The following is a 20,879-nucleotide window of genomic DNA, read 5'->3' as shown; positions in this document are numbered from 1 at the left end:
CTGTTTTTTTTCTTTTTGGAGGCAATGGGAAAGAGAATTACAGTCTAATTGTACTCTCTGTTTATTTGCAGATGTGTATGCTCTTTAATATTTCAAAGTTGAAGCAGCCAAAGTTCATTTTATACAAAGCAGAACTGAGCCTTCCAGAACATTTTGATATCCCCAAGACAGTCTGCATTCCTCAGATTCCAGAAACTCAAGTTAAATTGGCTCAATATCAAGGAAATAAATCTGCAGAAAAAACAGGTAACCAGTAATGTTAATGTGTAGACTGCAATATCTAGCACTGGCTTGGGTATTGTGCAATTTGAAAATACAAAGAAGGGATGATCTTAATAGGTTTTTCATAATGTAATTGAAGAGAAGGTGCGGCTACATAAATACAAATTGTTGAATGATACTTTACATTGTAAATAACCGATATACTACATCACAGTAATTTAAATTATGTACAGAATTCAGGTGCCAAATACTGGTACTGAAATTTACTGAAATTTGCCAGCCTGTCTTTGTTAAAGAGTGGTTGTCTGATTAAGACCATAAGTTCTTTTTGAGGAAGGTAATTTCTTGCTGTCACAGTGAACTTGGGTACAGAAATTGCACTGGAGTTGAGGCTTAGATTGGCTCTAAAGGATAGAAAGGATATTGGTAGCAAGAACATTTCAGAGGAGAAAAGTGCCATTTATGAGTAATTTATCTTTCATCTGGGTGCTGCTGCTGCTAAGTTGCTTCAGTCGTGTCCGGACTCTGTGCAACCCCATAGATGGCAGCCCACCAGGCTCCTCTGCCCATGGGATTTTCCAGGCAAGAGTACTGGAGTGGGGTGCCATTGATCTTAATAGGTTCATCTCCATTCATCTGGATAAGGCTCTTTTTCAGTTGAGCACCTACTTTTTGTCTCCTTTGTTCTGTGTATTTGTGATCAAGCAGGACTATGCCTGGGGTGTACTTGCCAGGCTATGCCAGGGGTGTACTTGCCATAGCATTGCCAGGCTATGCTTCCCAGGTGTCACTAGTGGTAAAGAATTTGCCTGCCAATGCAGTAGACTTAAGAGACTTGGGTCAGGAAGATCCCCTGGGAGGGAGGACATAGAAACCCACTCCAGTATTCTTGCCTGGAGAATTTCATGAACAGAGGAGCCTGGCGGGCTATAGTCCATAGGGTTGCAAAGAGTCAGACACGAATGAAGTGACTTAGCACTCACACAGGACTAAGTGCAATTTAACAAAATGCTAACATTTATATTATTAAATGCAAGTGATAAGATGTAAACAAAGTGACAGAATAATTTAAAGTATTCAATTTTTTTTTAATTTTTAATTGATGTATTTTTGATTTACAATGTTGTGTTACAGCAATACAGCAAAGAGAATAAATTATACATATATATATATATATATATATATTTGAAGAGAACAAACCAGAGAATTCTTAGGAATAAATAAATTCAAAAACAAAGTTTTTTTATGGATGGATTAGAGAAAGAAAGTAATGAGAAGTGTTTATGTGAAGAGTGGAATAGCCTAGTGTTCCTGCTAATTTCAGGAAAGGGGTGAGAGTAATCTCTTGAAGTTTTACTTTTGATGTATTAAAAATGTCTGTCTTCTGCCCTCTCATATTAATACTGCCTACCAGTCTTTACCTTTTTGAAATTTGTAATGAAAATTCCACAGTTCTGATTACATAGCTATCACCAAAATTATTAAAAATAATCTACTTAAATCCATATTATTTCAGCCCCATCATTTAGAGAAGAATTATGTTTTTCCACTCTACCATTTAACATAGTAATACTTTCATCAGAAGGAAATGAAGCTGTAAGGAAAGTGCATGTGCATACAGTAGGTGCATCAATCTCTGTAGATGTAATAGATACGCATATATGACAGTAATTTCCCCTTGAAAAGAAACATCACATGTCCCATTTCACAGACCTCAGAGATCCTATGACTCCTTTGTGATAGTGGACTGGGATAGATCTAAATGTTTAGTGAGCACTGACAATATATAAAGCACTGTGAGGGTTGGTTTGTGTACCTTTTCTCATTTAATCCTACTGATATATATTTATGTCTCAGACCCTTTTTAGGCATTAATTCTTTTATTTGCTAATCTCTATACTCTTGCATTTCTCACAGCAATCTTTACACACTGTTATTAGTCTTTGTAAACACCCTCTTCACTCCAGTCTTTTCCTCATCTACAGCCTCCACTGGACAAATGACTGTATCGCCTCTCTCATGGAGGAATAGGAAGGAGCTACTTACTCTTCCTTAACCCTCTTATTGCTTTCACCCCAGCCTCTGAATAATAGGAATCTACTCTATCAACCTTGCTACAGGTATCTATTGTCACAGAACCTGTTCTTGGGCTCTTTCTTCTCCATCATTTATCATAGCTCTGTCTTCTCTGGGAGTAGTAGTTGTTCACTTTTGGCTTTCAAGTGTTCTCAAATTTCAAAACCTAAAGAAATGCATGCCTTTCCCTTGGTAAACATACTTCCCAGTAGAGGCATATGTGTTTGCAATTTATTTTTGTGTGTGACATTCTCAGCTTCTCAAATCTGGCTTGTGCTACCACTGGAGCAAAACAGCTGGTTGCTTTCAATGGACCTTTCTCAGTCTACATCTTATAGGATGTCTATAGCATTTAACCTGGATGATTAAGCATCTGTTCTTAGAATTCCAGACACTTGAGATCAAGGTTTTATCCTTGTTTCTTACATTTCTTCTCCATCCCTTTGACAAGATTTCTTCTTAGTCTCTGTAGATTCTTCTGTTTACCTCATCAATATGGGACTCTTCAAGACTCTTCTTGCCCTGATGGCGCTATTAATACTTTTTACCCCTCCCCTAGGGGATTTTGTATACACCCATGGTTATAATTAACATCACCAATATTTATCTATTCCTACCCTTTTCCTTCTGTTTTCAACTTATATACTTTTTTCCATTTTTAATTTATTTTTAATTGAAGGATAATTGCTTTATAGTATTGTTCAACTTATATATTCAGAGGCAGACTAGATATGCATACCTAGATATATATGCAAATATATATCCAAGTAGATAGATAGATAAAACTAGAGGTATATCCCCCATATTCAAAATGAGTGCATTATTTTTCTCCGTTTATTTGTTCATCATTATATAATCTTTTTTGTGTCAGATGGTGGAACTTAATGTGTTTCTTATATTAGAAATCTGGGCACACTACTTGAAGCTTGTTTCTTCTGAGCCCATATATTAAACTCATCTTGTAGTCCTAAAGTTTCTGTTATTTCCTTTTCTTTACTCCCACTTATGGAGAAGGCAATGGCACCCCCCTCCAGTACTCTTGCCTGGAAAATCCCATGGACGGAGGGGCCTGGTAGGCTACAGTCCATGGGGTCGCGTAAGAGTTGGACACGACTGAGCTACTTCACTTTCACTTTTCACTTTCATGCATTGGAGAGGAAATGGCAACCCACTCCAGTGTTCTTGCCTCAATAATCCCAGGGACGGCAGAGCCTGGTGGGCTGCTGTCTATGGGGTCGCACAGAGTTGGACATGACTGAAGCGACTTAGCAGCAGCAGCAGCAGTACTCCCACTTAACATGCAGGTGTTCATCATCACTTCACAAATGGAGATAATAATCACATGTCTCTCTTCTCTCTTTGGTTCAAATTTAATGAAATAACATATGTTAAGAATTTGTATGTTTTATGATATACTTAATAAATATTGGCTATTAATAATATAATATTCTAAGCTCATCACCCTTAAAGCACTTCACCTCTAAGCATACAAATTATTAAATCTGACCATAAAATATTACTGAAGCATTTAGTGATGTTATATGGTCAGACTTACTCTGACACTAAAAGAGCATAAACTTTATGAGTCTTTATTTTTTCACCCTCCCAGACCCTGTACCTAATTTCATCTTTGTAATTTTGCATTATTTCTCTTGAAGAACCCCTCGCCCCACGAATTGTGAAAACCTCAGGCTGCAAAAAAACTGAAATTTTCCCTGGTTGTAGATATTGACTTAAAGTCTCATCTACTTGTGGTTCTGTGGATGTTGAAATTTATGAACACAAAGAATAACAATGGATCATAAATAGACATAAGGAAGGGGCTTCCCTGGTGGCTCAGTGGTAAAGAATTTACTTGCCAATGAAGGAGATGCAGATTTGATTGCTGGATTAGGAAGATCTCCTGGAGAATGAAATGACAACCCACCCCAGTATTCTTGCCTGGGAAATCCAATGGATGGAGGAGCCTGGTGGGCTAAGTCCACGAGGTCGCTAAAGAGTCAGATGTGACTTAGCAACTAAACAACGACAACAAGCAGGAAGACACCAGTGGATCCAGGAGCACTTATCTAAGTCACCTCCACAATGATGAAGGTCCTATATGTTTTGTGCCACACGTAAAAACTATGTGCAAGGGCACTCAAACAAAGTGCTCTTGACTGGTTTTACTGGTTGACTTAAACAGAACACAACTCTCATTCCTAAAGGTGATCACTTCAGTTTCTAGCACTTTGTATTGACCCAATTTCTTCTTCTTTCCCAAGGGGTACATGGCAGACATGTTGGAAGTGCATATTGTAGGAACACTGTTTTACTTCTCTCCTTCCCCTATCTAATTCCAGTTTTCCTAATTTTGTAATATTTACCCATTAGCAGTCAAGTAGTTGACAAGCATCCACTAAATACTTCCGTGACAGTGATCATATAAAGTGATTGTAAACATGTAGTAAACATTTACTGGTAATAACTAACACTATACTATGTAGTTCTACCCATTTTTACAAAGATTAAGTGCATTATTGTAATGCCTGAATTATCCTTCAGTATGAGGAAAAGCTGTAAAATTGTTGCAATAAAAATTGACCTAAAATCCTTCTTAAAATTTATTAAATATACTTTGAAAAATAAAACCTATATCCCTGAATTATATCAGATAACCACAAATATATTTCAGATAGAATAAAAAATAAATTTCAGGGAAGAACAAGATGGCGAAGGAGTAGGTGGATGTAGAGTACATCTCTCTCCACGGATACATCAGGAATACACCTTCAGACAGAAGTGCATGCAGAACACCAGCTGAGACTGGACAGGAGTACCTGACCAGAGGTACCTGGTCATATCTGACAAAATAGACCTTAAAATAAAGAAGATTACAAGAGATAAGGAAGGACATTACATAATGATCAAGGGATCACTACAAGAGGAAGACATAACAGTTGTAAATGTCTATGCACCCAACATAGGAGCACCTCAATACATAAGACAAACACTAACAGGCATAAACGGAGAAATTGACAGGAACACAATAATAGTAGGAGACTATAACATCCCACTTACACGGATGGACAGACCAACAAAACAGAAAATTAATAAGGAAACCCAAGTCTTAAATGATACATTAGATGAGATAGATCTCATTGATATCTTCAGGACATTCCATCCAAATGCATAATACACCTTCTCAAGTGCACATGAAACATTCTCCAGGATAGACCACATCTTGGGTCACAAATCAAACCTCAGTAAATTTAAGAAAATTGAAATCATATCAAGCATCTTCTCCGACCACAATGCTATGAGACTACATATCAATTACAAGAAAAAAACTGTAAGACGCACAAACACATGGAGATTAAACAACACATTTCTAAGTAACCAACAGATTACTGAAGAAACCAAAAGGGAAATCAAAAAATTACCAGAAACAAATGACAGTGAAAACATGACAGCTCAAAACCTATGGGATGCTGCAAAAGCAGTTCTAAGAGGCAAGTTTATAGCAATACAATCCTACCTCAAACAACAAGAAAAACATCAAATAGACAACCTAACTTTACACCTAAAACTGGAAAAAGAACACTCCAAAATTAGGAGAAGGAAAGAAATCATAAAGATCTGAGCAGAAATAAATGAAAAAGAAATGAAAGAAATAATAGTAATGATTAATAAAACGAATCTGATTCTTTGAAAAGATAAACAAAATTGACAAGCCTTTAGCCAAACTCATCAAGAAAAAAGAGAAGGATCAAATCAAAAACTTAGAAAAGAAAAAGGAGAAGTTACAACAGACAATGCAGAAATATAAAGGATTATAAGAGACTATTATGAACAACTATATGGCAATAAAATGGATAACCTGGAAGAAATGGACAGATTCTTAGAAAAGTTCAATCTTCCAAGACTGAACCAGAAAGAAATAGCAATTATGAACAACCCAATTACAAGCACTGAAATTGAAGCTGTGATCAAAAATCTCCCAAAAAACAAAAGCCCAGTACCAGATGGCTTCACGGGAGAATTCTATCAAAATATTTAGAGAAGAGCTAATGCCTATCCTTCTAAAACTCTTTCAAAAAATTGAACAGGAAGGAACACTTCCAAACTCATTCTACAAGGCCACCATCATCCTGACACCAAAAGCAAAGACAACACACAAAAAGAAAACTACAGGCCAATATCACTGATGAACGTAGATGCAAAAATCCTCAACAAAATTTTAGCAAACAGAAATCAGCAACACATCAAAAAGCTCATACACCATGATCAGTTCAGTTCAGTTCAGTCGCTCAGTCGTGTCCGACTCTCTGCGACCCCATGAATTGCAGCACGCCAGGCCTCTCTGTCCATCACCAACTCCCGGAGTCTACCCAAACCCATGTTCATCGAGTCGGTGATGCCATCCAACCATCTCATCCTCTGTCGTCCCCTTCTCCTCCCGCCCCCAATCCTACCCAGCATTAGGGTCTTTTCCAATGAGTCAACCCTTCGCATGAGGTGGCCAAAGTATTGGAGCTTCAACTTCAACATCAGACTTTCCAATGAACACCCAGGATTGATCTCTTTCAGGATGGATTGATTGGATCTCCTTGCAGTCCAAGAAACTCTCAAGAGTCTTCTCCAACACCACAGTTCAAAAGCATCAATTCTGCGGCTCTCAGCTTTCTTCACCATCCAACTCTCACATCCATACATGACCACTGGAAAAACCATAGTCTTGACTAGACGGACTTTTGTTGGCAAAGTAATGTCTCTGCTTTTAAACATGCTATCTAGGTTGGCCCTAACCTTCCTTCCAAGTATTAAACGTCTTTTAATTTCATGGCTGCAGTCACCATCAGCAGTGATTCTGGAGCCCAAAAAAGTAAAGTCTGACACTGTTTCCACTGTTTCCCCATCTATTTCCCATGGAGTGATGGGACCAGATGCCATGATCTTAGTTTTCTTAACGTTGAGCTTTAAGCGAACTTTTTCACTCTCCTCCTTCACCTTCATCAAGAGGCTCTTTACTTCTTCTTCACTTTCTGCCATAAGGGTGGTGTCATCCGCATATCTGAGGTTATTGATATTTCTCCCGGCAATCTTGATTCCAGCTTGTGTTTCTTCCAGCCCAGCGTTTCTCATGATGTACTCTGCATATAAGTTAAATAAGCAGGGTGACAATATACAGCCTTGACGTACTCCTTTTCCTATTTGGAACCAGTCTGTTGTTCCATGTCCAGTTCTAACTGTTGCTTCCTAACCTGCATACAGGTTTCACAAGAGACAGGTCAGATGGTCTGGTATTCCCATCTCTTTCAGAATTTTCCACAGTTTATTGTGATCCACACAGTCAAAGGCTTTGGCGTAGTCAATAAAGCGGAAATAGATGTTTTTCTGGAACTCACTTGCTTTTTCGATGATCCAGCGGATATTGGCAATTTGATCTCTGGTTCCTCTGCCTTTTCTAAAACCAGCTTGAACATCTGGAAATTCACGGTTCACGTATTGCTGAAGCCTGGCTTGGAGAATTTTGAGCATTACTTTACTAGCATGTGAGATGAGTGCAATTGTGCGGTAGTTTGAGCATTCTTTGGCATTGCCTTTCTTTGGGATTGAAACGAAGACTGACCTCTTCCAGTCCTGTGGCCACTGCTGAGTTTTCCAAATTTGCTGGCATATCGAGTGCAGCACTTTCACAGCATCACCTTTGAGAATTTGAAATAGCTCAACTGGAATTCCATCACCTCCACTAGCTTTGTTCGTAGTGATGCTTTCTAAGGCCCACTTGACTTCACATTCCAGGATGTCTGGCTCTAGGTGAGTGATCACACCATCGTGATTATCTGGGTCGTGAAGATCTTTTTTGTACAGTTTTTCTGTGTATTCTTGCCACCTCTTCTTAATATCTTCAGCTTCTGTTAGGTCCATACCATTTCTGTCCTTTATCGAGCCTATCTTTGCATGAAATGTTCCTTTGGTATCTCTAATTTTCTTGAAGAGGTCTCTAGTCTTTCCCAATCTGTTGTTTTCCTCTATTTGTTTGCACTGATCGCTGAGGAAGGCTTTCTTATCTCTCCTTGCTATTCTTTGGAACTCTGCATTCAGATGAGAATATCTTTCCTTTTCTCCTTTGCTTTTCGCTTCTCTTCTCTTCCCAGCTATCTGTAAGGCCTCCTCAGACAGCCATTTTGCTTTTTTTGCATTTCTTTTCCATGGGGATTTTCTTGATCCCTGTCTCCTGTACAATGTCACGAACCTCTGTCCATAGTTCATCAGGCATGCTGTCTATCAGGTCTAGTCCCTTAAATCTATTTGTCTCTTCCACTGTATACTCATAAGGGATTTGATCTAGGTCATACCTGAATGGTCTAGTGGTTTTCCCTACTTTCTTCAATTTAAGTCTGAATTTGGCAATAAGCAGTTCATGATCTGAGCCACAGTCTGCTCCCGGTCTTGTTTTTGCTGACTGTATGGAGCTTCTCCATCTTTGGCTGCAAAGAATATAATCAATCTTATTTTGGTGTTGACCATCTGGTGATGTCCACGTGTAGAGTCTTCTCTTGTGTTGTTGGAATAGGGTGTTTGCTATTACCAGTGCGTTCTCATGGCAAAACTCTATTAGCCTTTGCCCTGCTTCATTCTGTACTCCAAGGTCAAACCTGCCTGTTACGCCAGGTGTTTCTTGACTTCCTACTTTTGCATTCCAGTCCCCTATAATGAAAAGGACATCTTTTTTGGGTGTTAGTTCTAGAAGGTCTTGTAGGTCTTCATAGAATCGTTCAACTTCAGCTTCTTCAGCGTTACTGGTCGGGGCATAGACTTGGATTACCGTGATATTGAATGGTTTGCCTTGGAAGCGAACAGAGATCATTCTGTTGTTTTTGAGATTGCATCCAAGTACTGCATTTCGGACTCTTTTGTTGACCATGATGGCTACTCCATTTCTTCTAAGGGATTCTTGCCCACAGTAGTAGATATAATGGTCATCTGAGTTAAATTCACCCAATACACCATGATCAAGTTGAGTTTATTCCAGGAATGCTAAGATTCTTCAATATACACAAATCAATCAATGTGATACATCATATTAACAAATTGAAACATCAAAACCATATGATCATCACAATGAATGCAGAAAAAGCCTTTGACAATATTCAGCGCCCATTTATGATTAAAACTCTTCAAAAAATGGGCACAGAAGGAACCTACCTCAACATAGTAAAGTCCATATATGATAAGCCTATAGCATACATTATTCTCAGTGGTTAAAAACTGTAAGCATTCCCCTTAAGATCAGGAACAAGACAAAGGTGTCCACTTTCACCACTGCTATTCAACATAGTTCTGGAAGTCCTAGCTATAGCAATCAGAGAAGAAAAAGAAATAAAAGGAATCCAGATTGGAAAAGAAGAAGTAAAGCTTTCACTGTTTGCAGATGACATGATACTGTACATAGAAAACCCTAAAGACAGTATCAGGAAATTACTAGAGCTAATCAGTGAATTTAGCAAAGTTGCAGGATACAAAATTAATACACAGAAGTCATTTACATTTCTATATACTAACAATGAAAAATCAAAAAGAGAAATTAAGGAATCAATCCCATTCACCATTGCAACAAAATGAATTAAATATCTAGGAATAAACTTACCTAAGGAGACAAAAGAACTGTACTCAGAAAGTTATAAGACACTAATGAAAGAAATCAAAGACAACATAAACAGATGGAGAGATAGTCCATGTTCCTGGGTAGGAAGAATCAACATTGTAAAAATGACTATGCTACCAAACGCAATCTGTAGATTCAGCGCAATCCCTATCAAATTACCAATGGCGTTTTTCACAGAGCTACAACAAAAAATTTCACAATTCTTATGGAAACACAAAAGACCCCAAATAGCCAAAGCAGTCTTGAGAAAGAAGAATGGAGCTGGTGGAATCAACCTTCCTGACTTCAGATTATACTGCAAAGCTGCAGTCATCTACACAGTATGGTACTGGCACAAAAACAGAAATCTAGACCAATGGAACAAGATAGAAAGCCCAGAAATAAACCCATGCACCTATGGGTAACTTATTTTTGACAAAGAAGGCAAGAATGTACAATGGGGCAAAGACAGCCTCTTCAGTAAATGGTGCTGGGAAAACTGGATGGCTGCATGTAAAAGAATGAAGTTAGGACACTTCCTAACACCATACACAAAGATAAACTCACAATGGGTTAAAGACCTAAATATAAGACCAGAACCTATAAAACTCAGAGGGAAACATAGGCAGAACAGTCAATGACATAAATTAAAGCCAGATCCTCCTAGACCCACCTCCTACAGTAATGGAAATAAAAACAAAAGTATACAAGTGAGACCTGATTAAACTTAAAAGCTTTTTCACAGCAAAGGAAACTATAAGCAAGGTGAAAAGACAACCGTCAGGATGGGAGAAAATAACAGCAAATGAAACACCTGACAAAGGATTAATTTCCAAAATATACAAGCAGCTCATACAACTCAATGCCAGAAAAACAAACAACCCAATCAAAAAGTGGGAAAAAGACCTAAACAGACATTTCCCCAAAGAAGACATACAGATGGCTAACGACCACATGAAAAGATGCTCAACATTGCTCATTATCAGAGAAATGCAAATCAAAACTACAATGAGATATCACCTCATACCAGTCGGAATGGTCATCATCAAAATGTCCACAAACAATAAATACTGGAGAGTATGTAGAGAAAAGGGAATGCTCTTGCACTGCTGGTGGGAATGTAAATTGATACAGCCACTATGGAAGATGGTATGGAGATTCCTTAAAAAACTAGGAATAAAAACACCATATGACCCAGCAATCCCACTCCTAGACATATAGCCTGAGGAAACCAAAACTGAAAGAGATTCATGTATCTCACTGTTCATTGCAGCACTATTTACAATAGCTAGAACATGGAAGCAAGCTAGATGTCCATCGACAAGTGAATGGATGAAGCTTTGGTACATATACTTAATGGCATATTACTCAGCCATAAAGAGGAACACATTTGAGTCAATACTAATGAGGTGGATGAACCTCAGAACCTATTATACAGAGTGAAGTGAGTCAGAAAGAGAAAGATAAATATCGTATTCCAATGCATATATATGGAATCTAGAAAACTGGTACTCAAGAATTTATTTACAGGACATCAGTGGAGAAACAGACAAAGGGAATAGGCTTATGGACATGGGGAGAGGGGAGGAGAGGGTGAGATGTATGGAAAAAGTAACATGGAAACATATATTACCATATGTAAAATAGATAGCCAATGGGAATTTGCTATATGGCTCAGGAAACTCAAACAGGGGCTCTGTATCAATCTAGAGGTGTGGGATGGGGCGGGAGATGGGAGTGAGGTACAAAAGGGAGGGCGTATATGTATACCTATGGCTGATTCATGTTGAAGTTTGACAGAAAACAACAAAATTCCGTAAAGCAATTATCCTTCAAAAAGAATTTAAAAAATTTCATTTAACAGTGTCATTTAAAATGTTAGTTGTAGTGATTAAGCTTAATTGAAACAATCTACTGTATTGTCAACGTTGTCAGTGGTCACCTAACATTAAATGCGTGCTTTAATTAATTTTCATCAAACTGTTTTAAGTTAAACTTGTATTATTATTATAGAATATTTGTTTTTTTCAAAAACTTTCTGAAATTTACAAAAGCTTTTTGCAATAAAATTTATATAATTCACTTAGAAATATAATTCAAATCCTATGCATATTTCACATAGGATTACCATAGTTGTAAACCATCAAGTGCAATCACAGTTTGTAAAAGAATGAGAATATATTTTTGAAAGAGATTAGTAATCCATATACTACATCAAAATCTCTCAGAAAAAGCAATAGACACACAGCTCTGTCATTGATCTTTAAACATATTAGTTCAGTTCAGTCACTCAGTCATGTCCGACTCTTTATGACCCCATGGACTGCAGCACGCCAGGCTTCCCTGTCCATCACCAACTCCTGGAGTTTACTCAAACTCATGACCATAGAGTGAGTGACGCCATCCAACCATCTCATCCTCTGTTGTCCCCTTCTCCTCCTGCCCTCAATCTTTCCCAGCATCAGGGTCTTTTCAAATGAGTCAGCTCTTCACATCAGGTGGCCTAAGTATTAGAATTTCAGTTTCAACATCAGTCCTTCCAATGAATGTTCACGACTGATTTCCTTTAGGATGGACTGGTTGGATCTCCTTGCAGTCCAAGGGACTCTCAAGAGTCTTCTCCAACACCACAGTTCAAAAGCATCAATTCTTCAGTGCTCAGCTTTCTTTGTAGTCCAACTCTCACATCCATACATGACCACTGGAAAAACCATAGCATTGACTAGATGGACTTTTTTTGACAAAGTAATGTCTCTGCTTTTTAATATGCTGTCTAGATTGGTCATAACTTTTCTTCCAAGGAGTAAGCGTCTTTTAATTTCATGGTTGCAATCACCATCAGCAGTGATTTTGGAGCCCCCCAAAAATAAAGTCTGTCACCGTTTCCACTGTTTCTCCATCTATTTTCCATGAAGTAATGGGACCAGATGCCATGATCTTAGTTTTCTGAATGTTGAACTTTAAGCCAACTGTTTTCACTCTCCTCTTTCACTTTCATTCAGAGGCTCTTTAGTTCTTCACTTTCTGCCATAAGGGTGGTGTCATCTGCATATCTGAGGTTATTGATATTTCTCCAGGCAATCTTGATTCCAGCTTTTGCTTCATCCAGCCAGCATTATATTTAATTACAAATATAATAGCTTCAGTTATAGTCTAGCTTCTAAGAAGTCTTCTAAGTATAATCATATAATACTTGTCATTTGAATTTATATGAGGTGAAAAATAAAAGGATATTCACTTATATTCATTCTCAAAACCTTATTCTTCTAACAGCTTTACTGAGATATCATTCAAATACGATGCAGCTTACCAACCTAAAGTATATAATTCAGTGGTTTTTAGTATATTCATTGATATGTTACCATTACCACATTCAAGTTTAGAAAGTTTATGTCACCCTCAGCAAGAAATAAAGTAACTTTTAGTTACCACTCTCTTATCATTCATCCCTCCCTCCAACCATAAGCAATCATTAATTTACTTTATGTATTAATATATATAGATTTGTTTTTCTGGAAATTTCATGTAAAAGGTATCATATGAGGTATTTTGTGACTGGCTTCTTTCAGTTAGTATAATGTTTCTGTAGTTCGTACATGTTTTATAGGTATCAGAACTTCATTCCTTTTAATGGCCAAACAACATTTCATTGTATAACTATACCCTAATTTGTTTATCCATTCATCATTTGACAGACATTTGGGTTATTTCTACCTTTTAGCTATCATGAATAATGTTGCCATATACATTAGTGTACGTGTTTTTGTGTGCCAGTTTTTTCATTTATCTTGGGTATAATACATAAACACACCCACACTCACACATACGCACATATGCACACATTCATACCTGGGAGTAGAATTGCCCGGCCATATGGTAACTCTATGTTTAAACATCTGAGGAACTGCCAGACTCTTTTCCAAAGTGTTTTTGCCATTTTACATTCCACCAACAGTGTATGAGGGTTCAAATATCTCCATATCAACAGCAATAGTTATGATCACCTGACTTCTTTATTATTGCCATCCTAGTGGGTGAAGATGATATCTCATGTGATTTTGTTTTGCATTTCCCTGATGTCTATTGATGTTGATCATCTTTCCATGTGCATATTAGCCACTTATATATTTTATTTACATAAATGTCTAGTCAGATTCTTCGCCAATCTCTTAAATGGAGTTGCCTTTTTATTATTGAGTTTCTAATGTTCCATCCATGTATTTGAAATACAATACCTTATCAGATATATAATTTTGAAATATTTTATCCTGTTGTCTTTTTATTCTCTTGATAGTATTCTCTGAAACATAAAGTTTTTAATTTTGATGAATTCCAGTTTATCTTGTTTAACTGTTCTTATTTTTCTTGCTTTTGAAGTCATATCTAAGAATCCATTGCCAAATTCAAGATCAAGAAGATTTAGTCCTCTGTTGTCTACTAAGAATTTTATAGCTTTAGTTCTTGATTTATTTCTTTGATCCACTTTGAGTTAATATTTATATATTATTTGAGGTAAGGATCTTTGCCAACAAAGGTCTTGTCTAGTCAAAGCTATGATTTTTCCAGTAGTCATGTATGGATGTGAGAGTTGGACTATAAAGAAAGCTGAGCACTGAAGAATTGATGCTTTTGAACTGTGGTGTTAGAGAAGACTCTTGAGAGTCCCTTGCACTGCAAGGAGATCCAACCAGTCCATCCTAAAGGAAATCAGTCCTGAATTTTCAAGAGAAGGACTGATGCTGAAGCAAAGAGCTGACTCATTTGAAAAGACCCTGATGCTGGGAAAGATTGAGGGCGGGAGGAGAATGGGACGACAGAGGATGAGATGATTGGATGGCATCACTGATTCGATGGGCATGAATTTGAGCAAGCTCCAGGAGTTGTGATTGACAGGGAAACCTGGTGTGCTGTAGTCCATGGGGTTGCAAAGAGTTGGACATGACTGAGAGACTGAAATGAACTGAACCGAAGGATCTAACTTCATTATTTTGCGTGTGGCCATCCAGTGGGCTTGTATCCATTTGTTGAAACAGTTTTGAACAGCATTTTGTTGAAAACTAGTTGGCCATAGATATATTGTTTTATTCCTGAATTCTCTGTTTTGTCCCATAGATCTATATGTCTTTCTTTATGCCAGTACAACACTTTTCTTAATATTATTTACTTTGCAGTAAGTTTTGAAATCAAAAACTTTGAGTCCTGCTGTATTGTTTTTTTTAAACCATATTATTTTGGTTTTTCTGGGATCCTCACAATTCCATATGGATTTTAGAATCAGCTTGTCAGTTTCTAGAAACAAGCTGCTGCCATTATGATAGGTATTGCATTGACTCTGTAGATCAATTTAGGAAGGATTGTCATCTTAATAATATTAAGTCTCCTTATCCATGGCCATGCAGTGTTTCCATTTCTGTAGATATTCCTTAGTTTTAGATATTCCTTAGTTTTAAGAATGGAAGTTTTGTACTTATTTTGTTAAACATATTCCTAAGTATTTAATTCTTTTTGATGAAATTGTTAATTGTTTTCATAATTTCATTTTGGATTATTCATTGCAGAAGTATGGAAATACAATTGGTGTTTAAATACTGAAATTATGTCATGTGACCTTGTTGAACTGATTTTTTATTCTAATGTTTTACTGGATTCCTTAGGATTTTTCTATATGTTGTTAAGATAACATCATATGCATACAGAGATTGTCTTATATCTCCCCTTCTAAAATGAATTCTTTTTATTTCCTTTCCTTGCCCAATTGGTCTGGTAATACATCTAGTGTGTTAAATGTAAGTGATAAGATGGGACATCCTTGTCTTATCTAAGCTTAGGGAGAAATAATCTAGTCTTTAAAGTCTCATGATAGTGGTAGGTACCCTTTATGAGACAGAGGAAGTTCCCATCAATTCCTAATTTATGTCATTTAAGTTATCTAATCTTTGGCATGCAGTTGTTTATAGCATTCTCTTACATTCCTTTTTTTTTAATAAAGCAAAAGTAATGCCCCACTTTCATTTCTGATTCTAATAATTTGAATGTTTTCTCTTTTTCCTTTGATCCATATAACTAAAGGTTTGTTGATTTTATCTTTTCAAAGAACTAGCATATGTTTTCAGTGATTTTATTCTGTTTTATCTTCTCTATTTCATTAAGTTATCCATTAATTTTTACTTTTTCATTCTACTTTTTTAAAGCTTAGGTTGCTCTTCCTTTTCCAATATCCTAAGGTGAATGGTTAGGGTTAGATTTTAGATCTTTCTTTGGACACTTGATGAGAAGAGATGACTCATTGGAAAAGACACTGATGCTGGGAAAGATTGAAGGCAGGAGAAGGGGGTGACAGAGGGTGAGATGGTTGAATGGCATCACTGACTCGCTGAACATGAATTTGAGCAAACTCTGTGAGATAGTGGAAGACAGAGAATCCTGGAATGCTGGAACTCACTTTATATTTTCATGAATGATGATTGGACACATGTACACCCATGGCTGATTCATGTCAATGTATGGCAAAAACCACTACAATATTGTAAAGTAATTAGCCTCCAATTAAAATAAATAAATTAATTTTAAAACAGGGATTTTAATTAAGATATATTAAATTTCATTTATAAGACTTCAGTATAGTGAAATCAGAAAAGTAGTTAAGTAAGTTAACCATATTAACATAGTTTATAAAATCTGACTTTTTCTTTTCAATGCTGTATTGTATTATTTTTTGGTGAACAGAGTATAAATTTTTTTTTAATTTTTAAAAAATAAAAGTCAGTAGAAAAATAGTGGCTGAAAACAATTAACATGCTAAAAAGACATATTAATATTCTAAGGTGGCAAAATTCTGCTCCCCTACACTGCAGACTCAAGACAGTGAGTGCAAGAAAAAAGAGAAGGACAGGAATAATGGGAAACAAAGCAATGAATGATACATGAGCTGCTGCCTTAATGTCTACTACTTACCACTAGGACAAGATGCAACAGGTCACTCAGCAGGTGTCACTTTTGAAGAGTTATGTAAAAAGAAAGTGCCTTTGAGCTGTCACTCTGAGAGAGGAAGGGAAGGAATATGTCCTGTCTATTGCTCCTGATTGCCACATTTTACTCCATGGGCATTAATGGTCCTAGGCTTCAAGCTGGCATTCCCTGGCCTCATGGAATGCCAGCTTCTAAGCCCTATCATGGCCAGAGGAGCCCCAAATTCCAGAATTGAGACTGATCTACCTGTGTGTAGAGCAGCAGCTAGGAAGTTGACTCCATTAGTTCTAGAGGTAGTTACAGGTCATCCTCAGGCAAAGGAACATGGAGACAGGACAAGTGGTTGAAGTTGCTGGAGGTGGTGGAACCAAGGGAATCTCAGGAAGCACATAAAATGTATCCCTTACAGCAATGCTGTCTTATTGTACATATTTTAGATAATTCTACTAGTTACACTGTCTCCAGCTTTCAAGGAAGACACTGTCCAATTTCCTTCCCTTTTCCCTACCATCTCTGTAGACATGCTTCAATTGCAGGCCCAGAGCCAAATCTCATCTCTGACCCAGCATCACAGGACCCATCTATGCTGAACTCCTCCCCTCCAGCTTCCAGTGTCATCCATGCTGTCTCATGAGCACTATTCCTATTACTGAACTGAACTTGAGTTTACTCGCCTGTGACAGTAAAGCCAATCTACTGACACTGGGTTGTGGTGAAGGAAAGTACAGCATTTATTGCAGGTGCCAAGCAATGAGTCCACGGAGCTCCTGCTCAAAAGACTCAAACTCCCCAATGGGTTTCAGGGAAGGAGTTTTAAAGGCAAAGTGAAGGAGAGGGTCACATGGTGGATGATCAGCTCATCCACAGCCCCCTGATTAGTTGATGGTGAGGTAACAGGGCAGTCACAGGGGTTAACATCTTCACTCCTCAGGCTCTAGCTGGTCTGGGGCCTCTGTGCTCATGGTCGTCATGCAGTTAACTTCTGTCTGCTGGAGGTTTTAGTATCTGCAAAACCATTCAGGAATGTGCATCAGACTGTTACCTTTGTTCTATAAGGAGGAACTAAAGATTTTGTGACTGCTCTCTGACTGATTTTTCATTTAAATTGTTACCAGGTCTCCTAGACTAACTGCTCTTTTTTGTTGTTGTTACCATATGTTCACATACTTTCAATCACTAATTCTTGAGTTAGCCTTTTGTGACTTGGGGCAGGCTGGGACTAAAGCTTTTGTACAAACAAGGGGGAGGTGGAGGACGAGGTGGGGGTGTGGGGATCTGTCCTGGGAAGGCCCCATATGGTCTGCTCTGTTCTGTTCTGACATTAGTTCTGGCCTCCCTGGCTCCTCATTGTTGTGATACATCTCCCTCTTTCACACCTTTTCCACTACCCAGGTGTAAGTTTCTATTCTATTTCTTAATACCCAGGTATGTCATAGCCAGACTCCTTCCCTGGGCACTGGTATACTCTTCATGTCATCCACCCTTGTTGTGACTGCCCAGGGCCCCTCAAACCAGAATCTTGCCCCTAAACTTGACATCTGGGGTCTTTCTTGACTGCGGACTGGCCTCTGACATCATCCTGTGCTAGTTCCCGTTTTCTTTGGACCACTTACCTGATTATAATTTAGTTTCCCACTTTTGAAAAGCCCAGTCATAACTATTGTTTGACTAAAATGCCTTTCTTATCTGGCTGCCTTCCCATACTTGTCCTCGATAGTCAGGCTTTACAGCTTGTTCAGTTATCAGTATGTGTCCTGTCCTAATACTTGAATTTTTGCCAGCTCTAGCTGCTTTCTTTCTACTATGCACCATGCAGTAATGAGATGTGATTGTATCCTATATTATCCAAGAAAATATAGTCTAAGTTAAATAATTTGCATAACCAGTTCAAAATAATTATAATATCCACAACTATGTGTACTTTTTTATCCTTATAATTTTAATATAAGATGTTTTCAGTTTGATAAATGTCTTACAAGTTTGCCTTTTACTGTTTTATGGCTATGGAGGACATAAAGCCTGCAAGTAATGAAAAATGTGAACTTTAAGCCATGTCTTATTCTTCCTATTAGCTGTTCAGTAGTGGACATATGCTATATGCTATGCAGCAGTACACTTAGGAAGTCATTTAATAAAAAATGATATAAAACTTTTCCCCTGATCTAAGTCCTAGAGAATGTACTTTGTATTGGCTTGCTAACAGTTCATTGAGACTAATTTATACACTTAGTAAATCAATCTATGAGAATTTAAAACTCAACTCTGTTCAAAACATTTTGTTTTAATACAAGACAATTAGAGAAAGTTTATGGTATTCAGAATTGAAAATGCAAAACACATAGTTAATTTGCTGTCTGCAATCCCTTGCTTCTTTCCCCATGGAGGGGTTAATTAGAAAGTGAAATCTTATTTTATTTTATTTTATTTTATTTTTTTTTTTTACTAGTCAAGTGAAGCAGTGGGAGGAAATCTTATTTTAGTTCTTTTCTTTTGGAAATTTTGTCTTCTGAAAAAAGTTATATGAAAAAGACTTCCTGGCAAGCTACAATTCCATGATAGGCTCTCTCCTAATTTTCCATTAAATGATCCGTAAAGACATACAGAAATTCAGAAATTCAATATCAATGGAAAGGAAAGATAAGAGCCACCCATTTGCATAAATCACATGAGGAATTCCCAGTAATTACTGAGCTGATGTGGCCTGATTGAAAAATACATTTAATACCTTCCATAGGCTCATGCTCAATTAAAACATAATTTAGGTATAAAGAGGAAACATTTTAGTCCCAGGATCTCCCTTTTCCTCAGAAGTTTATTGTCTGCAACCTACCAGAAAACTAGGAAGCTGCCTCCTAATTGCATTCCTCCTGGTACCTAATAGATGTTTTAAAATATCTTTCTAATGAATGAATATACATGAAATGCTTTCTAGAGTGATCCTCTATTAACACTTCTTTGTTTGCACCAGTCTTAAGAAAACAAACCTTCTGAACTTAAAATGACTGTGACTGTAGAGGAAAATGTAGAACATCATTCTATCAAAGCATGTATAGACTTTAGCATGTAGATGTGGTGGTGGCAGAGATGGGAAAAGTCCAAGTGATTTTTGGTGCATGTTGTTGGTGGGATTAGAGTTTATTCAGTAATAGGAACATTTGTAAACTTTTCAAAGATGTAAATTTTCTCCTAAGTGATTTGAAAATTGCCAGTGGATATAAGAAAATATTCCCTCCTACATCTAACACACTGATGCTTGTTTACTACAGAAAATTGACCCAAGGGTATGGATTGAGCTACCTCCACATTTAGATCTAAGAGATTGCTATAAAATGAAAGGGGAGTGAGACCCTGCTAGAGTGACTACTTAGGAAAGATAACCCTCTCCTATTTATAGAAGCAAATGAAAGAAGAAAAAACACAGTTTTTTTTTAAATGCTAGAAGGTATAAGAGTGACACCTAAATTCACACTTAAATAGGTTGTCGTGAAACAGTAGAATGGCAGACAAGAGAAATTCTGAAAAGTGAAGTGAAAAAGACATATTATTTTCAAAGGAACAAAAATTATACTGAAAGCAGAATTACCAACAGAAACAAGAGAAGCCAGAAGACAATGGTATTGTAGTACTGAAGCAAATTAACTGTCAGCCTAGGATTTTAAATCCCAGTGAACTATCACTCAGGAGTAAGAATGAAAAATGTTTTCAATTCAGCAGTAAAATTGGGACAATTTAAAATGCACAGGTAGTTGCTAAAAGAACAAAGGAGGATCTACTTATGAATAAAGGAAATTGAATTCAGAAGAAAAACTTGGAATCAAAGAGCAGTGATTAATAAAATAATCACAAAATAAGATATTAAAATCAATATATCATTAATCATGATAAATGTAAAAGTTGATATTTTCACAGTAGAAAACAAAATACAGCTTTATGCTGTTTACAAAATTGCCTTATAAAATATCCAAAAATTTGTGCCAGGTAT

The 20,879-nt window shown here is 37.1% G+C and overlaps 1 protein-coding gene across 1 annotated transcript in view; it reads left to right on the top strand.

Annotated features, from left to right (window-relative positions):
* CFAP47 (cilia and flagella associated protein 47) overlaps window positions 1–20,879 on the top strand; it is a 493,129-nt gene that overhangs the window by 289,349 nt on the left and 182,901 nt on the right. Inside the window, exon 45 of the mRNA XM_081563532.1 lies at window positions 72–246. Coding sequence (XP_081419658.1) covers window positions 72–246 — 175 coding nt within the window. The remainder of the gene's footprint in view (window positions 1–71; window positions 247–20,879) is intronic.

Source organism: Giraffa tippelskirchi, chromosome X (assembly GCF_054371585.1).
Source record: "Giraffa tippelskirchi isolate mGirTip1 chromosome X, T2T-mGirTip1v1.2.pri, whole genome shotgun sequence".
In the NCBI taxonomy this organism is placed as follows: Eukaryota; Metazoa; Chordata; class Mammalia; order Artiodactyla; family Giraffidae; genus Giraffa; species Giraffa tippelskirchi.
This window is presented reverse-complemented; position numbering and strand designations above follow the sequence as displayed.